We start from the raw sequence: 24,526 nt of genomic DNA on the forward strand, positions 1-24,526 counted from the left end.
AATGGTATTATCTTTGGCTATGTATATTTTCACCAAAAAAAAAAAAAGGTCCTCCAAGGTTGAGAAGGGAGAGTGTTGACATGTCATGGGGTTGTTAACCAATGTCATAAAACAATATGTGTACTGACTGTTTAATGAGAAACTATTTGTTTTGCAAACTTTCATCTAAGTACAATAAAAAAAAAAGAGCAGGATAGCCACAGAGACACACAGAGGCAAGACCAAGGAATGCCAAGGAAAGCCAAGTTATGCCAAAGAACTTCCAGGGCTACCAACAAGGAAGGACGCTCACCTAGAGCCAGTGCCCTGATTTGGACTTCTTGCCTCCAAAACTGTGAGACAATAAATTCCTATTCTTTAACTCCAAAAAAAAAAAAAATCTTGCTGAAAACTACCTCTTTAAAGTGTTAAAAAGCAAAGATGTCACTTTAAGGACTAAGGTGCACCTGACCCAAGCCAGGGTATTTTCACTGGCCTCATATGCTTGTGAAAGCTGGACAATGAATAAGGAAGACAGAAGAATTGATGTCTTTGAGTTGTGGTGCTGGTGAAAAATACTGAATACACCATGGACTTCCAGAAGAATGAACAAATCTGTCTTGGAAGAAGTACAGCCAGAGTGCTCCTTAGAAGCAAGGATGCCAAGACTTTGTCTCACAAACTTTGGACATGTTATCAGGAGGGATCAGTCCCTGGAGAAGGACGTCATGCTTGGTAAAGTGGAGGGTCAGCAAAAAAGAGGAAGACCCTCAACAAGATTGATCGACACAGTGGCTGCAACAAGGGGCTCAAGCATAACAACTAACTGTGCCTGTAAATATGACCTTGTTTTAGGAAATGGGGTTTATCTTAGCAGGTGTTATCAGTTAATATCATACCAGAGTAGGTCGGATCCTAATCCCATATGATGAATGTCTTATAAAAAGAGGAAGACAGACACAGAAGCAGAGTCACACACAGGAGGACGACATGTGAGAATCTGTCTAGAATCCAAGGAACGCCAAGGATTGCCAAAAGCCACCAGAAACTAGGAGAGAGGCATGGAACAGTTCCTCTCTCGAAGCCTTTAGAAGGAATCATCATGATCATGAGCCTAATTTGGAATTCTAGCCTCAAGAACTGCTAGAAAATAAATTTCTGTTCTTTAAAACTGCCCACTTTGTAGTATTTTGTTACAGTAGCCCTAGGTATTTAAAACAACTGACAGCTCAAAATATCTGTTCTCTACTTTATCACCAGAGAATAAAACACTCTGAATACTCAGTAGCACAACCTTTATCAAGTCCTGGTTGTAAGAAATCAAGTTTGTAGAGATCTGCCTGAAGGAGAATTTTTTATGTTGAACAACTGATCTAGGTTATTTCATTTTTATTAAAACCCTGTGGATCTTATAACGGAATGTGTTTTTCTCTTTGTCTTGGCCCATCAAAGGAAATACGGAGTCAAATTTGTGGCCTGCTCCTTCGAACTGTACGGATGCGCTTCTCTGAGCTATTCTGATGCCTGGATTTATTTTCTTCATGTTATCTCCCCTTTATACAGGTTTTGTCAACTACCAACTTACCCCCTTTGCATACCATGGCATTTGGTAAGCCATTTCAAATCCACTGTGGAACAAGCAATATATAAATAAAATAATGAAAAAGACATCCCTGCTAAATCAATGAACAGTTGTTAGTGTGAATGCAAATGTTTATAAAACATCATTAAACACTTGTCTGACTTAGCTTCCAACTCAGAAAAAAAGGGCATAAGGGCATATAATCTAAGAATATAAAATTGGCCCAAAGGTGCATGTCCATATCACCCAGCATTGAATAATCAGATGCTGTTGAATTGATTTCAACTCATGGAGACCCCATGTGTGTCAGAGTACAACAGTGCTCCATAGGATTTTTTTTCTAAGTATTTTATTGGATTTTTGGTGAAAGTTTACACAGCAAGTTGGGTTCCCATCTGACACTTTTCACACAAATTATTCAGTGACATTAGTTACATTTATCACAATGTGTCAACATTCTCTTTAATTGTGTTCTGGCTGTTCCCTTTCCAGTACTCTAGTTTCCCTGCCCCCTTATCGTCTCATCTTTGCTTTTGAGTAACTGTTAACTTTTTAGTCTGTTACAAACGGTTTTCAACTAGTGCACTGATTTTATGGGTAATATCCTTTATCCTGTGTGCCACTTTGCTATTTCACTAAAATGTGATCTCAGGAGATAGGCTAGGTTCTAGGTTTAAAGAGTGTCTCATTGTGATAGTCTCAGGGAGTCCTCTGTTGTCTACTGTTCCAGTTTGCCTGGATTTTCTTTTTTTAAGAATTTGAACTTCTGCTTCACATTTTTCTCCCATTCTATCTGGGACCGTCTATTTTGAACCCAGTATGAACAGTCAGTGGAGGTAGCTGGGCACCACCTGGTTCTTCTGGTCTCAGGGTAGATGAGGTATTGGCTTGTGTAGACTTGTTTCTTCTCTGAGCTTTCGGTTACCTTCTTACTGTTTTGTTCCTGGTGAGTAGAAACTAGTAGTTTTATCTTAAGTGGCTGCTATCAAGATTTTAAGACCCCAGATGCTACTCACTTCACTAAGATGCTGATATGATTTTTGTGAATTATGTTATGTCAATTGACTGAATTGTCCCATGAGACTAAGGTCCTAAGCTTTCAAACCCAGAAAACCAATCTTGGAAGGTGTTTGATTATGTCTGAGGAGTATCCATATTTGTGTGTTCAATGAAAATATGTGCCTGTACCCACATATTTGTATTTACACATACTTATAGATACTTCTATAGGGTTGTTACGAGTAGGAACCAACTTGACGGCAATGGGTTTGGTTTTTTTTTTTTGGTTTGTAGATACTTCTACCTGTTCTCACCTATGCAAACACCTGTATTTACCCATATACCGATATGCCTATACCCATCCATATGTTCTCAAAAACTCATTTTTCCTCTGGTGGTGCTGTGCTCATTACATCCACATTCGATGTCACTGTTTCAATCATCAAAAATATCAAGTCTCTACAATTTAAAGTGTACTTTTCCCTCTCCCTGCCTTTCCCTGGTAACAACTAATGAACATTGGTCTCTCTCTGTATATCTATTCTTGTCTTCTTATAGAAAAGAGATCATACAATATTTGTCCTTATATGCATCACTTATTTCACTTAGCATTACGTCTTCCAGTTCCATCCATGTTATAATATGTTTTGTGGACTCATCCTTGTTCTTTATAGTTGCACAGTAGTCCATTGTATGTATATACCACAATTGGCTTACTCATTCATCCATTTATGGCCACTTCAGTTGTTTCCATTTATTTGCTACTGTGAATAAAGCATCAGTGAACATAGGTGTGCATATGTCTGTTTGTGTCATTATTTTTAGGTCTATATAACTAGGAGTGGGATTGCTAGATCATAGGGTAATTCCATTTGTAGTTTTTTGAGAAAGTGCCATACCATTTTCCACAGTGGTTGTACCATTTTACAGTCCCACCAGCAATTCAAAGGATTCCAATCTTCCCACATTCCCACCAACATTTGTTGATACAAGGGGCAAGACAGTATCTCATTGTAGTTTTGATTTGCATCTCTCTATTGGCTAGTGATCATGAACGTTTTTCATACGTTTGTTGGCTACTTGGATGTCCCCTTTGGTGAAGGTTCCGTTCACATCCTTCACCCATTTTGTTGATTGGGTTGTTTGTCTTTTAGGTGTTGAGTTGCTGCAGTTTTCTATAGATTTTAGAGAATAGACCCTTACCAGAAAAGTCACTTCTGAAGATTTTTTCTCAGTCTGTAAGCTGGTTACTTACTCTTTTAATGAAGTCCTTTAAGGAGCATAAAAATGGTCTTTGACCCATTTTGAGTTAGTTTTTGTGTAAAGTATGAGATATGGATCCTGTTTCATTTTTCTGCAGGTGGATATCCAGTTTTGTCAGCACCATTTATTAGAGAGATTATTCTGCCCCAGTGAATGGACTTTGACCCCTTGTCGAAATCAGTTGTCCAAAGATGGCTGGGTTTAATTCTGAGTCTTAATTCTATTCCACTGATCTATGTGTCTATCGTTGAACCAATACTAGGTTGTTTGGCTATATAGTATGTTTTGATATCGGGGAGTGTGAGACTTCCTGCTTTGTTCTTTTTCTTCAATATTGTTTTGGAATTCCCATTCTTTGCAATGTTATCCATAATTTGTTTGAATCCACACAGTCTAATGTTTTTGTATAGTAAATAAAACACAGGTAAACAACTTTCTGGTGTTCTCTGCTTTCAGCCAGGATCCATCTGACATTAGCTATGACTTTCCTTGTTCCACGTCCTCTTCTGAATCCAGCTTGAATTTCTGGTAGTTCACTGCTGCAACTGCTTTTAAATGAGTTTTTGCAAAATATTACTTGTGTGTGATATTAATGACATTGTTTGATAATTTTCACATTCTTCTGACTCGCTTTTTTTTGGACTGGGTACAAATATGGATCTTGTCCAGTCCATTGGCCAGGTAGCTGTCTTCCTAATTTCTTGGCATAGACCAGTGAGCACTTTCAGTGCTGCATTCATTTGTGGAAACATCTCAACTGGTATTCCGTCAATTCCTGAAGGCTTGTTTTTCGCCAGTGCCTTCAGTGCATCTTAGACATCTTCCTTCAGTACCATCAGCTCTTGATCATATGCTGCCTCCTGAAATCGCTGAACGTCAACCAATTCTTTTTGGTACAGTGACTGTGTATTCCTTCCATCTTCTTTTGATGCTTCCTGTGTCATTCAATCATTTGCCCATAGAACCCATCAATATGGCAATTTGAGGCTTGAACTTTCTCTTCAGCTCCGTCAGCTTGAGAAATGCTGATCGTGTTCTTCCCTTTTGGTTTTCTAATTCCAAGTTTTTGCATATGTCATTATAATATTTTGTTTTCTCCAGCCTCCCTTTGAAATCTTCTGTTCAGCTCTTTTACTTCATTTCTTCCTTTTGCTTTCGCTAATCTACATTCAAGAGCAAGTTTTACAGTCTCTTCTGACATCCATTTTGGTATTTTCTTTCTTTCCTGTCTTTTTAATGACTTCTTGCTTTCTTCATGTATGATGTCCTTGATGTCATTCCACAACTCATCTGGTCTTTGGTCATTAATGTTCAATGCATCAACTCTATTCTTGAGATAGTCTTTAAATTCAGATGGGATATACTCAAGGTCGTACTTTGGCTCTTGTGGACTTGCTTTAATTTTATTCAACTTCAACTTGAACTTGCATATGAGCAACTGATGGTCTGTTCCACAGTAAGCCCCTGGCCTTGTTCTGACTGATGATATTGAGCTTTTCAATTGTCTCTTTCCACACATGTAGTCGGTTTGATTCCTGTATATTCCATCTGGCAAGGTCCATGTGTATAGTCACTGTTTACACTGGTGAAAAAACGTATTTGCAATGAAGATATGGCAGTCTGCCTCCACAAAGACTAACAGCCCTGGAAACTCCATGGGGTAGCTCCACTCCAACCCACAGGTTTGCCAGGAGTCCGAATTGACCCAGCAGCAGTGGGCCTGGAATCTTCTCCTGAGAACCACTGGAGAGCATTCTTATCCTTAGGTTTTTTTCAGTGCTGATTCGTGAGTTCTGGATGCTTGATCTCTAGAATTCAATATGCATGAATGGTGGAAGGAGGTTTAGCTGGTCGCAGATGCTGATGAAGCAGTGGGGCTTGACTTTTCTGTAGTGAAGGTGGGGGCTCTCTGTGGCTTTAACTCATGGATGCCCCTGCATAGGTTCTCCCACGGTGTCCTGTTGTTGGCAAGGAGCTGTCCAAAGCATTCCGTTTGCCCTGCTGCTTTTGCAGTTCCTCCCAGTCCTAGTGCCCGTCTGACTCGGACCTCAGCTAGATTGAACAGCACTCTCTCGCAACACCATGGTTTCCCTTCGCCTTTGCCCTTCCCAAATTGCAGTCTTCTAACTCCCATAGCCAATCAGTGCTGCCTCAAAAAATCGGGCTAAGGTTTCCTCAGATTAGGTCCTTTTCTGTGTTCCCTGTTTGGGGTGTTGCCCAGCCCCATCTCAAAATGGCTGCAATGAGCGAGTGCTCCACATGTTAGTGGGTAGGTTCTCCCAGCTTCTGAGCCATCCCTGCTCCTCCTCTCCCTTGCTTGTGGACTCACCCCGACTCTCCAACACCTCAGCTGCTGCCCAGAGCTCTGAGATCTCAGTCTGTGTGTGTTTTCATCTGTTGTTCAGTGGGCTAGTTGCTGGGGGAGCAAATGGGAGCATCCATTCACTTTGCCATCTTGTTCTGCCTGTCCCATAGGGTTTCCATGGCTATGATCTTTGGGAAGTGGATCGCCAGTCAGGGAAGGATTACCCAATAAGCAATGTAAGCATGCAGTTAGGGACTCAACTAAACAGGGGCACCAGCTGTCCAAAGCAAGCACCCATAGATGCCAAGTAGGCAGGACACAAGGAAAAGAAAGTGCTGCAGTGGAAGGGAGCTGGGAGGGCACTAAATGAAATTGATATCAGCTCCAGTATGTGCGAATGTGCTGGCTGGAAATAAAGTTTACGCAGAATCACGACGGTGCCCACACATAAGGTTGTTTAAGCTATGAGGCCCCTATCACTTCAAGACCTTTGCTGAAATCTATCTCTTATGGTCCCTTCACATGTAATTAAAACTCCTTATCTCGGTGGGTCTCTTGGGAGTATATCATTTTTTTCTAATAAACAAGAGGTTGAAGTGGGCTGTTGAGTCTAACTTTTGCTACCTTCACCCAATATGCAGCTAGATCCAACATGAGCGGTTACTGGCCAAGGATGGATTATATTAATAGATAACAGGCCTCTGATTGATTTTGAGAGAACCATGCTGTACATTCATATATGCTGATCCAGCAACTCCAGCCAGGAGGGCCAGCAATATATAAATATATATATACATATATATATATGTATACATATGTGTATATATGTAACTCATATATCCCATTTGAATGCTTGAGTAAGCAGAGGCAGGGGCACCACGATTATCAGTACTTAGGGCCCTCACATACCTTAATTCACCCCTGTTGCCTGGCCTTTCTTCTGAGGCGTCTCTGGGTGGTTCAAACTGCCAACCTTTCAAGTGGTAGCCCAGAGTTTATACCAGTTTGTGCCAATCAGAGAGTCCTCCAGAACTGAATAAACCAACCCAAACCAAACCAGTTGCCGTCAAGTCAATTATGGCTCATAGCAACCAGAACTGAATAGTATTATTTAAATACTTTGTGATGTTCAGCACCAGTTGCTAGTAAATGAGGGTTGCTCCTTTTGGTTCTGATTTGAGTGTTCATTTGCAAAGCCACAAAGCATCACATGTATTTTTATCTACTTTTTCCTAGTATAGAACTCAAATGGCTGAGCATTCCCTCTAGTAACTTTGAAAAAGATAACTAGTGTCAAAAATCACCATTCCCCCGAGATAAGTGGGCATGTAGATGGTGCCTACTCGGCACGTATACGGGTCCTGCTATTACAAGTAAGCAGTACAGGGATGAGAGCTGTATTAAAAAAGATCACATGATTGTTTGTGACAGGTTTATCTCATTTCTCCTTAAAAAGAGAAAAGCTATATTAAGCTGTAAAAATAAGAGAGAGAGACACACACAAAATTTCAGAATTATAAGTTTGAGAAGGGGCCTTAAGATCATATATTGCTGTTGTTAGCTGCTGCCAAGTCAGCCCCTGACTCATGGCAACCCCATGTACAACAGAACAAAACGCTGCCTGGTCCTGCACCATCCCCATGATCGGTTATGAACTGGACTGTTGTTATCCGCAGGGTTTTCACTGGTTGATTTTCACAGGTAGATCTCCAGGCCTTTCTTCCTAGTCTGTCTTAGTCTGGAAGCTCCCCTGACATCTGTTCAGCATCATTGCAACACGCAGGCCTCCATTACAGACGGGCGGTGGCTGCATATGAGGTGCATTGGCCAAATGAAAGGCCAGAGTTCTGCCACTAACCCATCACTATCCCCTAGTTTAGTGGCTTTTAAACCATTTTGAGAATTAAAGCCTCTTTTAAAAAAAAAAAATAGTGAAACTTCATGCGAAACCCTTACATAAACTGGGTAAAGTCAAACTTCTCTGACTACAGCAGGAGAAATGGGGAGCCTGGAGCCTACTCACTTGGCCTTTCCCTCTCTGTCTATGCCCCCATCTCCTGAGGACCCTGAGGTTCCTTCTGGGGCACTACAAGGCAGCAGAAGGTTTAAAAACCACTTATCCAGTCCAATTATTTTAATCCTGGGAAACAGACTCAGGGGAGTTAAGGCACTGGGGCTAACAGATGCTAGAGCTGGGAGGGACCTTCAGGAGGGGAGCTAAGCTGGGCTTGCCTGAGGTCACACAGCTGGTACGTAAGTGGCAGAGCTGGAACTAGAACCCAAATATCCCTCAATCCTGGCACACTGCTCAAAAGCTACACAAAGAATTTTCTAACTGCAAGATTTGTGAGAAACTAGAAATGAATGCCAGGGGATTCTCCTCCAGAGATATTTGAGAAAACTAGTAAGTTTCCTAGAATGATTTAGGAGCAATTCAGCTTTTCAAAACAGGGTACAGGATGGTGTGGAAAACGGAAAGGGTAGGGGGTGAACAGCCCTCTTCTAAGAGTCTCTTGTATTAAGGACTTTCACCAAAACATAAGCAATGATTGCTTCTGTGTGGTGAAATTATGATTACTTGGGAGATTCTTTTTCCTTGTGGCTTTTCATTATTTTCCAAGTTCTTTGCCTTGGGCATGTATTACTTTCATAATTTCAAAATAGGAAAATACTATTAAAACCACAAAATCAAAACCATTTTAATTCCAGTTATTTCAGAGTTTTGTCAATGCCTGGATGACGAAAGGGACGTATAACTGGTGAATGGATACCCCAAAGAATAGGGGGCTTGCTGGAGTGGTATTACTTTTTACTATTTTCATAATATTTCTATCATCCCTGAGGCTGTTCACCTTTCTGAAGCTCTGCCTGGCTTGTCATTTTGGTGGCTAATGGAAGTAAAAAAAATTGTTACTAAAGTTTCTGAGAATAATTTTCTTAGCTAGAAATAAACCTCTGACATGTCATCAATAACCTAAGCTACCATAAAAATGCTGGCAAGGGTAGCGTCTGACCTCCTCTAACATCACAAGGGGGAAGGAGAGTCAAGATTAACAGTCCAAGGCTGATTACTTTTATCAACTCTGACATCAATCATTCCTCCTACAGTACTCTCTCCTTTTCTGCTGGGTTCGTTAATCTGTTGCAATGGCCACACAGAACTCACAGACAATACTCACGATTGTAGGGTTTATTAGGGAAGTAACAGGTTACAGTTCAGGTTCAGGAATGCCCAGGATACAGTTCTTCAATCTGGATAGCCTCTTCTCACCGTGCCCACAGGCACGCCTCTCTCTGGCCCCTCGGCCCCTACCTTGCTCAGGCAAGTGTTACCAAGCTCTTTCAGCTCTGCCAATAAATGCCCGGAGGCACCCCACTCCGACAGGAAACCTCCTGTCTGAAGGCGCACAGCTCTCTCACTCTAGGTCAGCAAGTCTAGCTACAACAAGTGCCCAGAGGCACCCCACTCTGCCATCAAGCCTGCTGCCCAAAGGTGCTCAGCTTTTTTGTTCCATGGGCTGGGAAGCCCAACGTGCCATCTCTTGCCAGTCTCCTGGTTCTGCTGCCTCTGCTGCTTCATTTCTCTGCCAATGCTTCTCAGAGTCTCTGGTGTTACAGCTCTCTCTGTCTCCTGGATCTAAGAGGTTCTCAGCACAGGGGTCCAGGGTCAAAGTGCATGCTTCACTCCTGGCTCTGCTTTCTTGGTGGTGGTGAGATGGTCCCGTTCTGCCTCTGGGGTGGCTCATTTTAAACCTAGCAGGATGGCAAAACTGACCAATCCCCTCGTTAGAGTTCCATACACCTTACTCGCATGGTCCCACACCCACAAGGGTGCCAGGCACGTTTTTTACATTATTAGCAAGCTATCCAGTCCCCTTGGTGGGCCACAAGCATCTCATTTGCATAGTCCCACCCTGTCATTTGGTGAGAGTTACAAAGACTATGGCTAGAAGGGCCATACTAAGTAATTCACTGCACCACAACTGCATACCTAAGTATAGAAGATCACCTGCAAAGACTGGCACTACATCATCCCCAGAGACTTGCAAGTTGGAAGGTGAAGAAAGCACAGTATTAAGGTTTTACTAGAAGGCACTGAGTGTTTGGCTTTCATCAGAGGAAGGCTACCTTATCTCACTCAAAGATTAACATTTGCCATATCCAGGAAAAGGAGGTTGGGTGATGCAAGCAGTTTGTCATCGGCTGCTAACCAAAAGGTTGATAGGGAATTCAGCTGCTCCATGGGAGAAAGACCTGGCAATCTGCTTCCATGAAGATTACAGCCTAGAAAATCCTATGGGGGCAGTTCTACTCTGTAACACATGGGGTCGCCATGAGTCGGAGGCTGACTCAACGGGAACAGACAACAACATATCACAACAATACCAAGAAAAGGGGCAGATGTTTCACCTGTCAAGATGAAAACGAATCTTGCATTCAGCGTTTAATTCATCACTGTTGTTGATGCCAACCTTAAAGACATTGACTGACAAACTGCTAGTCCCCTCCTGACATTCCCATGTCGCTGTCCTCAGAGATGACCACCTGCTTTATGCTGGACCAGGGAGCCCTGAAGGCCTCACTCCAGCATCTACATTCAGTTTTGGAGAACCCAGAGACTACACTGCCCTTGATCCTTGGGCTTCGTGGGGTTAGACAGGGCACTTTTTGAACCAGCATCACCATGACCACCAGAGAAGGGCACGGCAGGAGCTGTAGGGGTCAACATTAACCTGCTTCTTCCAAGCTCATTACTGACTAGGAAAGGTCATGTCAATCTCACAAAGCCCCAGAACCCTGAGCAAACCAATCACTGGAGGAGCCAGGTTGTCCTTCCTATATGAGTTTTTAAAGAGAGATGCACTTAAGAGTTAGCCAACCTCTTCTTCTTCTTCTTGTAAATATCACTTTGAAAAAAAAATCAGTGTCAAAGCGATGAAAGGTAGAGGTAAGACATGAATACCAACTCTGTGTGTACTCATCACTGCTCGAAATAAGAGCAGTTCACCAGCATCCAGCATTGTGTCCGTGGAAGTCACAAAACTTGAAATTAACAAAACAAGCACATATAAATACGTACACACTCCAAACACACACACATATATTTGTTATTGTTGTTAGGTGTCATTGAGTCAATTTTGACTTATAGTTAACCCACGTGACAGAGTAGAACTGCTCCATAGGATCTTCTAGGCTGTAATCTTTACAGGAGCAGATTGCCAGGTCTTTCTCCCACAGACCCATTGGGTGAGTCTGAACACTAATCTGTTGGTTAGCAACTGAGCACTTAACAGGTGCACCATCAGGTCACCATATATATTGTTGTCGTCAGGTGTCATCGAGTCGGGTCCAACTCATAGTGGCTCTCTGTAAAACAGATAGAAACACTGCCTAGTCCTGCTTCATCCTCACAATTGTTTTTATGTTTGAGCTCACTGTTGCAGCCACTGTGTCAATAAATCTTCTCAAAGACTTCCTCTTTTATGCTGACCCTCTACTTTACCCAGCATGATTTCCTTCTCCAGGTACTGGTCCCTCCTGATAACATGTCCAAAGTAAATGAGACAAAGTCTCACCATCATCACTTCCAAGGAGCACTCTGGCTTGTCTGGTCTTAGTCATTACTGTTCAATGTGTCAAATCTATTCTTGACATGGTCTCTAAATTCAGAGGGGATATACTCAAGGTTGTACTTCAGCTCTCGTGGACTTGTTGTAATTTTCTTCAGCTTTAACTTGAACTTGCATATTGAATAATCGGTGGTCTGTTTCGCAGTCAGCACCTGGCCTTGTTCTGACTGACAGTATTGAGCTTTTCCATTGTCTTTTTCCACACACGTAGTCAATTTGATTTCTGTGTTTTCCATCCAGTGAGGTTCATGTGTATAGTCACCATTTATGTTATTAAAAAAAGGTATTTGCAATGAAGAAGTCGTTGGTCGTGCAAAATTCTATCAAGTGATCGCTGGTGTCATTTCTATCACCAAGGCTATATTTTCCAACTACCGATCCTTCTTCTTCATTTCCAACTTTTGCATTCCAATCACCAGTAATTATCAATGCATCTTGATTGCATGCTGGATCAATTTCAGACTGCAGAAGTTGGTAAAAATCTTCAATTTCCTCATCTTTGGCATTAGTGGTTGGTGCATAAACTTCAATAATAATCTTATTAACTGGTCTTCCATGTAGGCATATGGATATTATCCTATCACTGACAGTGCTGTACATCAGGATAGATCTTGAAATGTTCTTTCTGACGATGAACGAGATGCCACTTCTCTTCAATTTGTCATTCCTGGCATAGTAGACCATATGACTGTCCAATTCAAAATGGCCAATACCAGTCCATTTCAGCTCACTAATACCTAGGATATCGATGTTTATGTGTTCCATTTCACTTTGACAACTTCCAGTTTTCCTAGATTCATACTTCTTACATTCCACTTTCCACTTTCTTCTCATTTTGAGTTGTGCCACGTCAGCAAATGAAGGTCCCCAAAGCTTGACTTCATCCATGTCATTAAGATCGACTTTACCTTGAGGAGGCAGCTCTTCCCTAGTCTGTATTTTGAATGCCTTCCAACCTGAGGAGCTTTCTGCACTATATCAGGCAATGTTCTGCTGCTATTCATAAAGTTTTCACTGGATAATTTTTTCAGAAGTAGACTGCCAAGTCCTTCTTCCTTGTCTGTCTTAGTCTGGAAGCTCAGCTGAAACCTGTCCACCAAGGGTGACCCTGCTGGTATTTGAAATACAGGTGGTAAAGCTTCCAGTATCACAGCAACATGCAAGCCACCACAGTATGACAAACTGACAGGTGCGTAGTGGCCATATCTATTACATACATATATACAGATATGCATAGATCTATATAAATATGTATCTAGATAACAGTCTCTGGTAGAAGATAATTTGTCTTGAAAGAGGTGAGCTTGGGATGTTTATACTATGATGTCTCTAATATGACCCAGGTGCAAATTCCTGACTATGGGTCTTACATAGCCGAAGGCACTGCTGGGGAAGGGAATTGTCTGCTCTGTGACTCTCCGGAAGTTTGCCCTCATTTCTGTTTCCCATGCTGAAGTATAAGTTTCTATTTATGTGAAGACTTTCACACATTGTTGGTGAAAGTATAAACTGATAAAGCTTTCTCGAGCAATGGCAACATGTATCAATGTTTATGCCCTTTCACCCAACAACTCTACTTCTAGAAATGTATTCAAATAAACAAAAGTGGGCAAAAATGTACAAATATGCAAACAAAAGCATTATTTATAATATCAAAAAGAGAAATCAATTAGATGTTTAACAATATCAGATTTCTGAATGTTATATCCTCATGAATCATTATGCAGCCATTTAAAATCTTATTTTTAAAGAAAGCACGTGAACTTTTACACAAACATGGACTCAACATATCAATGATCATGAAGATGGTGCAGAACTGGGCAACATTTTGTTATTATACGTGAAGTCACCATGAGTTAGAGTTGACTCGACAACCAATAACAACAACAACATGTATAGAACCCAAATTAAAATATATAACTAAAAATATTCATATACATGCATACACAGTTTGGATATAAAAGAAAATGGTACCTAATACAAATTAAGAGTTTTGTCTAAGTAGGCAAGTGTTCTAGTAGCTAGCTTATAGTAACAAAAACCCTATGAAGTAGGCACTATTATAAGCTTCATTTGATGGATGAGGAAATCAAAGTACCGAGGGTTTAAGCAACTTTTCCAAAGAAGTAGCTACAACTAAGAAGTAACAGAAAGTGAATTTGAACTTAGCACCAGAATCCTTGCTCTTAATCCCTACACTATCCAGCAATGAAGTATACCAAAATGTCAACTCTGGTTAACTTTGGCTGGTCTATTCTGGGGTGGCTTAAATTCCTTGATTACATATTTTGTAATTTCAAATTTTCTGAATTACCTTTTTTTTTTTTACTTTATCATCAGTCCATCAGGTCTTGAGGTAGGACTGCCTACTAATCACTACAATATTATCATTTTGCTATAACCACTGGGTCACCTGGATGGATATTCAGGCACCCCTCTGGACCAATTAAATAAGGATCTATAAGTGTGGGTCCCCATGTGGGTATTTTTTTCAATGACTCTCCCCACCCCCGCAGATGACTAGATGATTTAAATGTGAAGTCCATATTAAGACTTAACGATCTAGATAATCCATCTAACCCTGAGCTGTTTTCTCAGTAACATTTTCTACTGGTGCTTATGATTGCCTTAGAATCTAGCAGTTACATTTTAAGCATCTCAGATAAACAAACAAAGAACAAAAGCAAACTAAATGCATAAACGATGCATTCCTGCCAAAGGCAAATGATGCCGTTGCATGCTGCACAAGGAGAGGTTTTCCAATAGTTCTGAACAGAGGCAAGCCGTGGGAGAACGGAGCCATCATACGGGTGCTTGGCAGAACGGCTGCATCAGAGTCACGACCAGAGCTCTGCACCGCAGTCATCTTGCAAACAGTAATGCAATTTCTACAAAACATGATTATTACCAGTGTCCCTTTTAGTTTGTATTCCATTTGTGAATTTGTTTTGGTTTTATAGAAAGAGCCATTAACAAATAGAGTTTACACTTCGTTGTCTATTTAAGTACTAAATATGGCTTTTTATATTTAAGCAACATTGTGATAATAAGAACATTTTAAATCAGCAATGGAAGAAGTCCACATATTTTTCAAATAAGGGTAGTAAGAACATTATTCAAGGAGCCTGCATGGCTCAAGCAGTCCTATAGAGTCTCTATGAGTTGGAAACAACTCAATCAATAGCTCACAACTAACCTAAAGGCTGGCTGTTCAAATACATCCTGCGGCTCTGTGGAAGACAGGCCTGGCAAACTGCTTCCGTAAAGATTACAGCCAAGAAAATCCTACGAAGCAGTTTTACTCTGTGCCATGGGATCTCCAAGCGTTAGGGCCCACGGACTCAGCAGCTAACAACAACAACAACGAGAAGGAACATTATTCCAATAGGTCAGCAACTGGCGAGTCCACATGATTCAAAATAATGGGTCCGTACATTAGTCAAACGTGAAGAATACTGACTTACAGCATTTCTAAACCCTAGAAAAGGTCTTTGAATCAGGGCCTAGAAAAAGGCATCAGGAGAGAGAATATGGCTTCTCCTCTGTGGGTGCTCTTGAGAACACAAAGTGGTAGGCAGCTATTCTTCCCTCTGTGGCTACCCGGAACACTGCAAGGATTCCTAGTCTCCCGAGGCCTGCTGCCTCTTATCCCCTCCCATGGATTTGCATCAGGTCGCCAATGTCACATCCAGGCTATGTTAGTTTCTCCAGTTCCTCAAAAGCTCCGAAAGATCTTGAGACAACAGGCAGGACCAAATCCACCCACAGCCTGCGCCTGAGACTGATCTCTTCACAATCAGAACACCTTAGTTGTGAGGATGTAATGTTTTTTTTTTTAACCCCCAATTAGCAGAAGTGACATCCTACCTCAGAATTTCCAGGTAGGAACATATTTATTATCTGCTAGGAAGTACATCAAGAAGCCCTAGTGGCACAGTGGTTAAGTGCTCAGCTGCTAACCAAAACGTCATCAGTTTGAACCCACCAGCAGCTCTGAGGAAAAAAAGACCTGGCAATCTGTTCCCGTAAAGATTACAGCCTAGAAAACCCTACGGGGAAGTTCTACCTATAGGGTCACTATGAGGCAGAATAGACTCGAAGGCAGTGGGTTTGGTTTTTGTCGTTGTTGTTGTTGTTGCTAGGAAGACCATCATAATTTCTCTCATAGACACCGAAACCAGGCCTTTGGAGAGTGTGGACAAAGCAAGCTAATATTCCTGTGCACCTATTATGTGCTTCATTAAATATGTGGTCATTCCCCTCATAGTCACAATGCCTCTGTGAGCTAGGTATCCGTATTTCTACTTTAGACATGAGGCTCCAAGAGACAGCTTAGCGAAGGTCACCCCTTACCCCTCAAATATGTGGCAATGTTGCTTCTCCTCAATGCCAGTCCTCTCTGACGACAAGTCCATAGCACACTTTCAGGAAATTAACTGAGGCCACGAAGCTTGCTTAAGGCCACCCTTGAAGCTGGTAGCAGGGAAAATCTCCAAGTTTTTAGTCTGCTGCCTATAGACTCCCGTCAGCCAGAGAGAAGGAGAGGATGAACCACTTAATAACTATGAAGTGCCATTTATCTCAAAATAATGACGGCACGCAGACTCCCTGGAGAGGAAGTTTGGCGTTACAAAGAACTGAAGAGATGATACACTGCAGTCCTCTCCAATGTGACAACAATGGGGATACCTGTCAACGTGCCTGTTTGCTATTTCCAAGGACTGTTCCTGTCAGAAACCTCAACTGCTGAGAATTAACAACCCTCAGTGTTTACAGTCAATATGTTTTTAAAATGTTCTTTCATCTAAATATAGAGATTCTCTGAATCGTCTTATCACTGAACTTAAAAATATAAATGCTCTAAGCAATTGTCTGTTAATACAGAGTGAGTGCAAAGACTTCAGCTCTGGAGAGAGGAAGTATTCTTTGTGATGAAGGGTTGTTATAATTAATCATTACATAAACGCATCTCGGGCCAGAGTTGGCCTTGGGTGAACAAGTTTTATAAAGCAAACAGATTTCATCAGAGCAGCCAGATGACAACACACACCATATTAACAAAGCAGAACTAGAGACAGACAACAGCTGGAACGTTTTATGTTTATGTTTACTACATATGCTTATGTGCAATGTTCCATATCCCTTTTTTTTTTTTTGCTGAATTAACACCAAGAATCAGATTTTCAAGATGCTGCCATGCTTTTTTCTAGTATCCTATGTTCCTTAACTTTTCACCTTGGATTTTTCAGTGTCTATGGTTTTTGGCTCTTCACTCCTTTTTGCTACTCCATCAAATCAAAGAGAAAGGTTGCCTGAAGATCTGTGTTGCATGAGCAGGTAACCAAGGCTGCAGTATTGCAATAGCATATGACATTTCAGGAGTAACAGGTGGGTCTGCTAATGGTAACAGGGGGATCCAGCAGACATAGGGAAGACTTCTGGGCAACTGTAGTACAACTGTGGGTCAGGAGAAAAAAGAGGATGTACTGATAAGGAGAGACAAAAGAAGAGCCAGCATCAGGTTCTGGCAATCTACAAGGAGCTGATTGGACTGAGTTACCCGGGAGTGAAGTGTGTAAGGTTGTTTGGAATTACTAGGGAATATAAAGAACTGTGGTCATAAAGGAGTTTAGAAAAGAGGTAGAAATAATTATTAAACTGAACCTGAAGGCCAATTGAGGTACAATGGGTATCTCTTATACATGGCCTTTCTGGTGTTGGGTTTATAATTCTGCCTAAATGACTGGCTAGGCCTCACTCTTACAAAGGGATTAGTTATTCTACTATGCAAATAGGGTGTGTAAAACAACCCGATAAGATTAAGTGACCTTATGAGAATTGGTTGATATCTATGCAAATTGAGTGATTGTGGTCTGCCGAGGGTATCGGTCAGTTTGTAATCTGTCTACGAAGGCCATTCCTTGAAACTGAATATAAGTGCCAATCCCACAGAGGTTGAAGGAGACCTCACTACCATCAAATAGAGTCTGGAGTGGAGTGTAGCCTTTGGACCTGGGGTCCCTGCACTGAGAAGCCCCTAGACACAGGAGAGAAAGAGCTGTAACACCAAGGATGGTGTGAGACAGAAAGAACTGGCAGAAACCACAGTAGAGCCCAGTGGCAGACAAACAGCAGCAGCAGTACCAGCGGTGGGAACCAGGAGACTGGTGTGAGGCAGCTGCAGTGGGCTCACTGGTCCTTTGTGTGAGAAAGAGCTGAACACCTTTGGGCAGGAGGTTTGCTGGGGGAGTATGGTACCTCTGGGCACTTGTTGGCAGAACCTAATAACTGTAACCCTTGCCTGAGCAGGGCAGAGGCCCAGAGAAGGGCCTGTTGGCTGGCACGGCCAATAGAAAGGCTTCCTGCCTGAAGGCATAGCTGAAAAGAAGCTGAGAGCTGTCTTGGTTGGAAGCTGTCCTGATTGAAGAAAGTATCTTATCTCCTTATTTGTATCCTGTTACTTCCAAGCTGATCGTGATCCTGAGTTGCAACCTGTTACTTCCCTAATAAACCACATAATCATGAATAGGATCTCTGAGTTCTGTGTGGCCATTGCAACGAATTCTTGAACCCAGGAGAGAAGTAGAGAGTGCCATGGAGAGGATGGATGGTGTCAGAAATGGAGAAAAAGTTGGAGAATGGAGGTGCGTCTGCCCTTCACCACATAGGAATCAACTTTGTGCTGATCCTGATTCTCGTCCCTTCTCCTGAATGTAGACAGGTTTGATTACAGTCCAACCAAATATTTATTAGACTTCGTAGAGTTATACATATGGAGCTTTGACAGGTGAATTTTTCTGAGTCTTGACAAATATTCACTAAAAAGGCAGTGTTCTCACAAGGACCCTGGATGGTACAAACAGTTAATGTGCTTGGCTGCTAACCAAAAGGTTGGAGGTTCGAACCCACCCAGAGGTGCCTCAGAAGAAAGGCCTGGCAATCCATGTCAGGGAGAAAAATCAACCATTGAAAACCTTATAAAGCACAGTTCTAGTCTGCCACACATAGAGTCTCCATGAGTCTGAATCAACTAGATGGCAGCCGGTATGGTATGGTTCTGACAGGGAGTAGATTCTAAGAGGCCATCAGGCTCACATACGTCGAGGGTGAGAACAAACAGTCAGATGATGACTGAACGCATGGTGAGTTCACAGCGGTTTCACCACAGTTTTCATTCAAGCCTTCCAATGTTAAGGCTCAAATTACAATCAATTATTATCCATGAGATAAAACTTGCTTTGAATTTCTTCTATGCATAATTAAATCACACAGTTAACAACATCTCAGCATAACAGTTATAATCTCTACTGTTGTTATATTCCTTGAGTTCCTGTACTTTTTTTCCCCAGTCTGGCTGGAGACCTTTAAACTAAAGCATTACTAATTACATCAAGAAAAGGCATAAACCTATTCAATTTAAGCCAGAGAGTTTCATAGTGATAATGACAGCTGTCATTGGTTGAGGACATACTATGTTCCATGAGCTGTGTTAAACATTTTACACACATTTTCCCCTTTATCCACCAATAACCCAAGTAGAGAGGCATTATTTTTCCTATTTAATAGTTTGATGTTATCTAGAGCTAGCGTACCCTGAAAGGATGATGCAGTTCAGAATGGACACATCACCGGGGAAGACAAATCGCTAGAAAAGGACGTCATATTTGGTAAAGTAGAAGATCGGCAAAAATGAGAAAAACCCTCCATGAGATGGATTTATACAATAACCACAACAATGAAGTCAAGCATACCAATGATCACGTAGATGGTGGAGGACCAGGCAATGTTTTGTTCTGTTATACATAAGGTCGCATGAGTTGGAGCCGACTTGATAACAACTAACCACCATAACAACAGGAGCAGCATAGCAAAAGTGAGGGACGTTCCAGATCCTCCTGGTTATATCCACTAAATAAATGTGTATTAAATAACTGAGGGTTGACTCTCCCCAGGCTAGAGACTACGAAGAACACTGAAGAAGGCTGAATAGTGTACAGGGGAAGTAGGACATACGTGCATTAAGAACTAAAGAACAATTCAGGTAAAAGTGAGAAACTGTGACATTCATTTTTGTGTAGTTGGCACAAAGTTCATAGGAGAAACTCAATAAATGTTTATTGAATAAATAAATGAGTTAAATCGTTCAACCAACTAGTCAAATGCTAACTCATCTGCTACGACCTCTAAGAACTAAAACAGTCCAGAGAAGGAATTCTCATTATGGACTTGGGTAGTAGCAAGATTTCCTGAATAAGTTGAACTTCCCCGGAAGAATGAGATATTTGAATTACCATAAAGAAGAGCTGAAGTCACATTGGGTTTAAGGAGCCATGAGGAAGCCCAACGTGTCTTTCTTGGTCTGCTTCTGTAGCTCCAGCTCCCCTCCCTTCTCTTCACTGCTGCGCCCTCTAGGCGTTTGCCCTGGACTCATCTACTCTGGTTTTATTTGACCTACTCTTGAACCGTGTCCAGATAGTTCCCAGAATGCCTTGAAGCTGGCATTGGTTTTGCTAAGGCATCTTTGGATTAACCAGGAATGTCTCTGTCCTTTGGTGTGCAGTGGAAAAACAAACAGCGTTTGCCTATGGATGATTCTGGGCTCTTGCAAGTAAAGTAGTAAATTATTCTAAATGAGGCAGAAATCACGACAAATACCTCCCACTTCCAAACAGCTGTAGAGGGGACTTCCCATGGAAATTTTGGCATTTGGGAGACCCTCTCAATACTTCCAGGAAGACATTCCTAGCGGGTCCTCACAACAACCTTTCAATTCCCCTTGTGCCTCTGCCCCAAAGTCAAGGCCAATGTAAACGCCACCTCCTCCTACTTTGGCAACAGGGGCTCTACACACAAATTCAGGTTCCTCTATACACTGCGGCCTTGTTTCCCAGGGATCAGAAGCATCTTCTAGCTCAGATTTCCTGAATCACTTCCAGCCTGGCTCTGTCAGAGATTCCTGAAGTAAGAGTCACTTTTGTAATTTGCCTCATGCCTGGTGAAAAATTGTCCCAGTTCAGAGCCATGAATCGGTCAGCTTTTTAGAAAAATCCATGCCTCTAGTTGTGGGAGAAAATTGTTGATCATAGTAACCCTCTTACGACTGATGGCTCTTTTTCAATGAAAGAGGCTCCCAATACCATATCTTTGTGTTTCCGAGCCTTGTTCTTTTAAACTCTGATTTTCAGGAACAATGTGAGCCACTAGGAGCTGTGCTCAGCAGCAGATCTGCTGTTCCAAAACATAGCTCACATCTGTGGGGAGGAGATTTTTTTCACTTTTCACAGGGCTGAGAGGCAGCTCCTGTTTTGTTACTGATCTTATGAACCAGCAGTGCTGCCCTTGATTGAAAAGATAAGCTGTCACCCCGGTATCTCATGGAAACACACCACCAATAACTGTAAACCAAGTCAGCATCCAGTGCCTTGTATTTCCAAAATAATGGTCCAACCCTTTAAGAGCAAGCAAGCTCACAGACGATTCTGAGAAAGAGATGAAGAAACAAGGGCAGAGTAGGAAAATTTAACACGTGTTAGATGGAAGCCGGTGGAGGCCTAAATTCTGCAGTGCGAAATGACAGTTTTGAGGTTATGATGATAGTCTTCACTAAAAAGATTTACTGATGAGCGCTGAACGTTTTCCCTCACCCTCCTGGCTTTTAAAAAAACTGGGTCTAATGAAATCAACCAACTAACCAAATACTAAACTGCGTGGTACAGACGCTGAACTGAAATCAAACCTGTTGCCATCGAGTTGATTCTGACTCATGCTGACCTCATGTGTTACACAGTAGAACTGCCCCATAGGGTTTTCTTGGCTGAAATCTTTCTACGGAAGCAGATTACCAGGTCTCTTCCGTGGCACCACTTGGTGGGTTCCAGTTGCTAACTTTTAGATTAGCAGCCAGACGGAAACCATTTGCACTACCCAGGGATCTCGTACAAACACTAAGAACTGAAAGAGTCAAGAGAAGAAAAGCTCATTGTTAATAGCTTGAGGACAAAAGTCTTGCCTTTTTCTATACAATATTAAAACAAAACAACAACAAAACCCCTGTCCTATGAATAGAAAAATAATAACAGAAGACAAGAAATGGTTGCATAGATCTAAAGGAAATAATTATTGATTCCCCAAATCAGAATATCCACCTGTGTTGATTATACAACCCTGGCTAATTTCACTTTCTGTCTGGGGTATTATTTCCTGGTTAAAGTGGGAATAAAGTCCCAATACTTTCTAGGACTGCTTTCCCTGAAGTTAACAGATTGCCCACATGGAACCCATGAGCACGTGCCAGGCCTCGCTGAAGAAGGAGCAGGTTCAGGACCTGGCACCCCACAGCCGAGTGGCACTGCTCCCAGAACTCTCATCCAGTAAAGAGCCATTGTGGGACCTGGACCCTCCAATGTCCAGGACAAGCAGCTCAAATGAAAAGCACAATGCATGTGAGTGGGACTAGAAACTTGAATGGAGTGGTAATCACTTCCTTAGTGGAGATCAGATTATTTTCCATGTAACTTCATTCTGTAATTCATTCGCTGCCTAGTGTAACAGTACAGATTGTCATTTATTGGTTGATAAGTGAGAATGATTACTACAATAACCACTGAGTAACATAGGTTACTAGCATTGGAGGGGAGGAGAAGTGGAAAACTGTTTGTCTCCATTCTGGAGGTGCCATGGGGAGGCGGGAAGGGATTGGCATTCATCAGAAAGAGACAGAAGCACCCAGGGATGGATTACCCAATAAGTAAGACCTTGCTTAATGTAAGCCCCTGCGTACCTTCGAGTACCTGAAAAGAGAAGGGAGTGCTGGTTCTCTGTGCGTCTATGTATGTGATCAATACAGCTCATCTGTTGCAAAGTTGAGCCTTATCTAATGAGTTATAGCTAATGGATTTAGCAAGAAACTAAAGCAGACCTGGAATTTCAAACTCAGTGTGATTTCTATGTGAGAATGAGGTGTGGGGCAGATGTAGGGATGGGCTGGGGGCAAAGGGTCCAGATTATGGGTATTTGCTGTGCAGTTTACAAGCAATTGTTGACCTTTGGGTTCCACAGGCTGTGGATCTAGTGCTTAGATCCAAATCCTGAAAGGGCTTGGAGGAGTCAGGATGCTAATTCAGGCTGAGCCACAGTTTCCATCTGGGTGACCTGGAGTGACACTCTATACGCAGCCAGCTTCACTACAAATAAAACAGATGCCACTGTTAGCTAAGCTTCCTAAAATGAAAATAGGAGGGGACAGTAGAATTAGACTCCACAGACCAAATAAAAAATGCCCTTTCAGCTGGACCAACTGACTGCAGTCTAAGGTCTTCGGGTTTAGGGCCAGGTTTTGTTTTTGTTTTTTTTTTAATCTCTGAGCCAACTATATTTTTTAGCTAATCAGTTTTGACCAGACACGTGGTCACTCTGTCTCAAATAAACCTCTTTCCTTATGATCTGGAGCTTGGAATTGGTCACAATTTCTTAACAGGGTCACTTTGTCTGCTTAACTTCTGACATGTATCAACAGACATGTGTCTATATACAAACACTATTTTAATAAAAAATCCCCAATATCTGAGAAAGAATGCAAATATGCCAAGAAAAAGCTCATTTGATTCCATGTCCACGTTTCATTCGTCATATTTGCCCAGTACAGTTTTGGTTTTTCCTTCATACGTTGTCTACAACGATAGGTTATTTTAAAAGTGCATCAGCAGTTTCTCTCAATTTAAGATATTTGCTTTTGTAGTAGGTAGACTGTATCTGGCTGGAAAATAAAAAGAATAAATATTTCTTCCAGAAACCCGGAATCCAAGTCTCCCATGTCATCAACTCACCAGAATTCAGCAAAATGATAGATTTGAGGCACACAAACTCCTCTCCCTGGACGTTCATCATACGGAACCGAGATGATGTCGCCAGCAGCATGTCAAAGATCTCCACCATGCCCTCCACGCATTTCCCCTGATTTCTATGAAAACACAACAGGAAAAAAAAAAAGTCTGATAAAGTGGGTTTGTTCACAGACAATCTGACAAGTTACCAAAAAAAAAATGTTTCCTGAGACAGAAGGAAATGTAATAGTATTCTTCTGGAACCCTTTAGCTCAAGACTTTCTACTCAGTAAAATAGCTGAGGATGTAAAACTAAGAAAATATATTTGAATACAAACAGCTTGTGAAACTTGATACTTTTTTTTTTTTTTTGCATCATCAGAGGCAATTGCTGAACGTACACCCAACTTGCCCACTCAGTAGACAGTTCAGATGTGAGGAACACTTCTCTCCTCTCTGGACAGAAGCTTGCAGTTGTCTAACACAGGCAAACCGGTTTCTCCCCGTTCTGCAGCAATTTAATCTTCCTATTAGCAAAAGAAGGATCCCTGTTGGCGCAGTGGTTAAGTGATCAGCTGTTAACCGAAAGGTCGGTGGTTCGAACCCAACAGTCTCTCCAAGGGAGAAAGATGTGGCAGTCGGCTTCAGTGAAGATTAAACCAAAGCAGCTGCTGTCAAGTCGATTTTGACTCATAGTGATCCTATAGGACAGAGCAAAACTGCCATATAGGGCTTCTGAGGCTATAATCTTTACGGGAGCAGATTGCCACATCTTTCTCCCAAAGAGAGGCTGGTGGGTTTAAAAAGCCGACCTTTCAATTAGCAGGCAAATGCTTAACCACTGCACCGCCAGGGTCCTTTCCGTAAAGATTACAGCCTTGGAAATCCTACGGGCAATTAATTCTACACTGTCCTATAGGGTCACTCTGAGTCAGAATCAAGTCGA

The 24,526-nt window shown here is 41.8% G+C and overlaps 1 protein-coding gene across 1 annotated transcript in view; it reads right to left on the reverse strand.

Annotated features, from left to right (window-relative positions):
- Positions 1–24,526, reverse strand: part of ESR1 (estrogen receptor 1) — a 569,447-nt gene that overhangs the window by 25,509 nt on the left and 519,412 nt on the right. The window contains exon 8 of the mRNA XM_004368823.3: positions 23,584–23,717. Coding sequence (XP_004368880.1) covers positions 23,584–23,717 — 134 coding nt within the window. The remainder of the gene's footprint in view (positions 1–23,583; positions 23,718–24,526) is intronic.

Source organism: Trichechus manatus, unplaced genomic scaffold (genome assembly GCF_000243295.1).
Source record: "Trichechus manatus latirostris isolate Lorelei unplaced genomic scaffold, TriManLat1.0 scaffold00002, whole genome shotgun sequence".
Classification (NCBI taxonomy): Eukaryota; Metazoa; Chordata; class Mammalia; order Sirenia; family Trichechidae; genus Trichechus; species Trichechus manatus.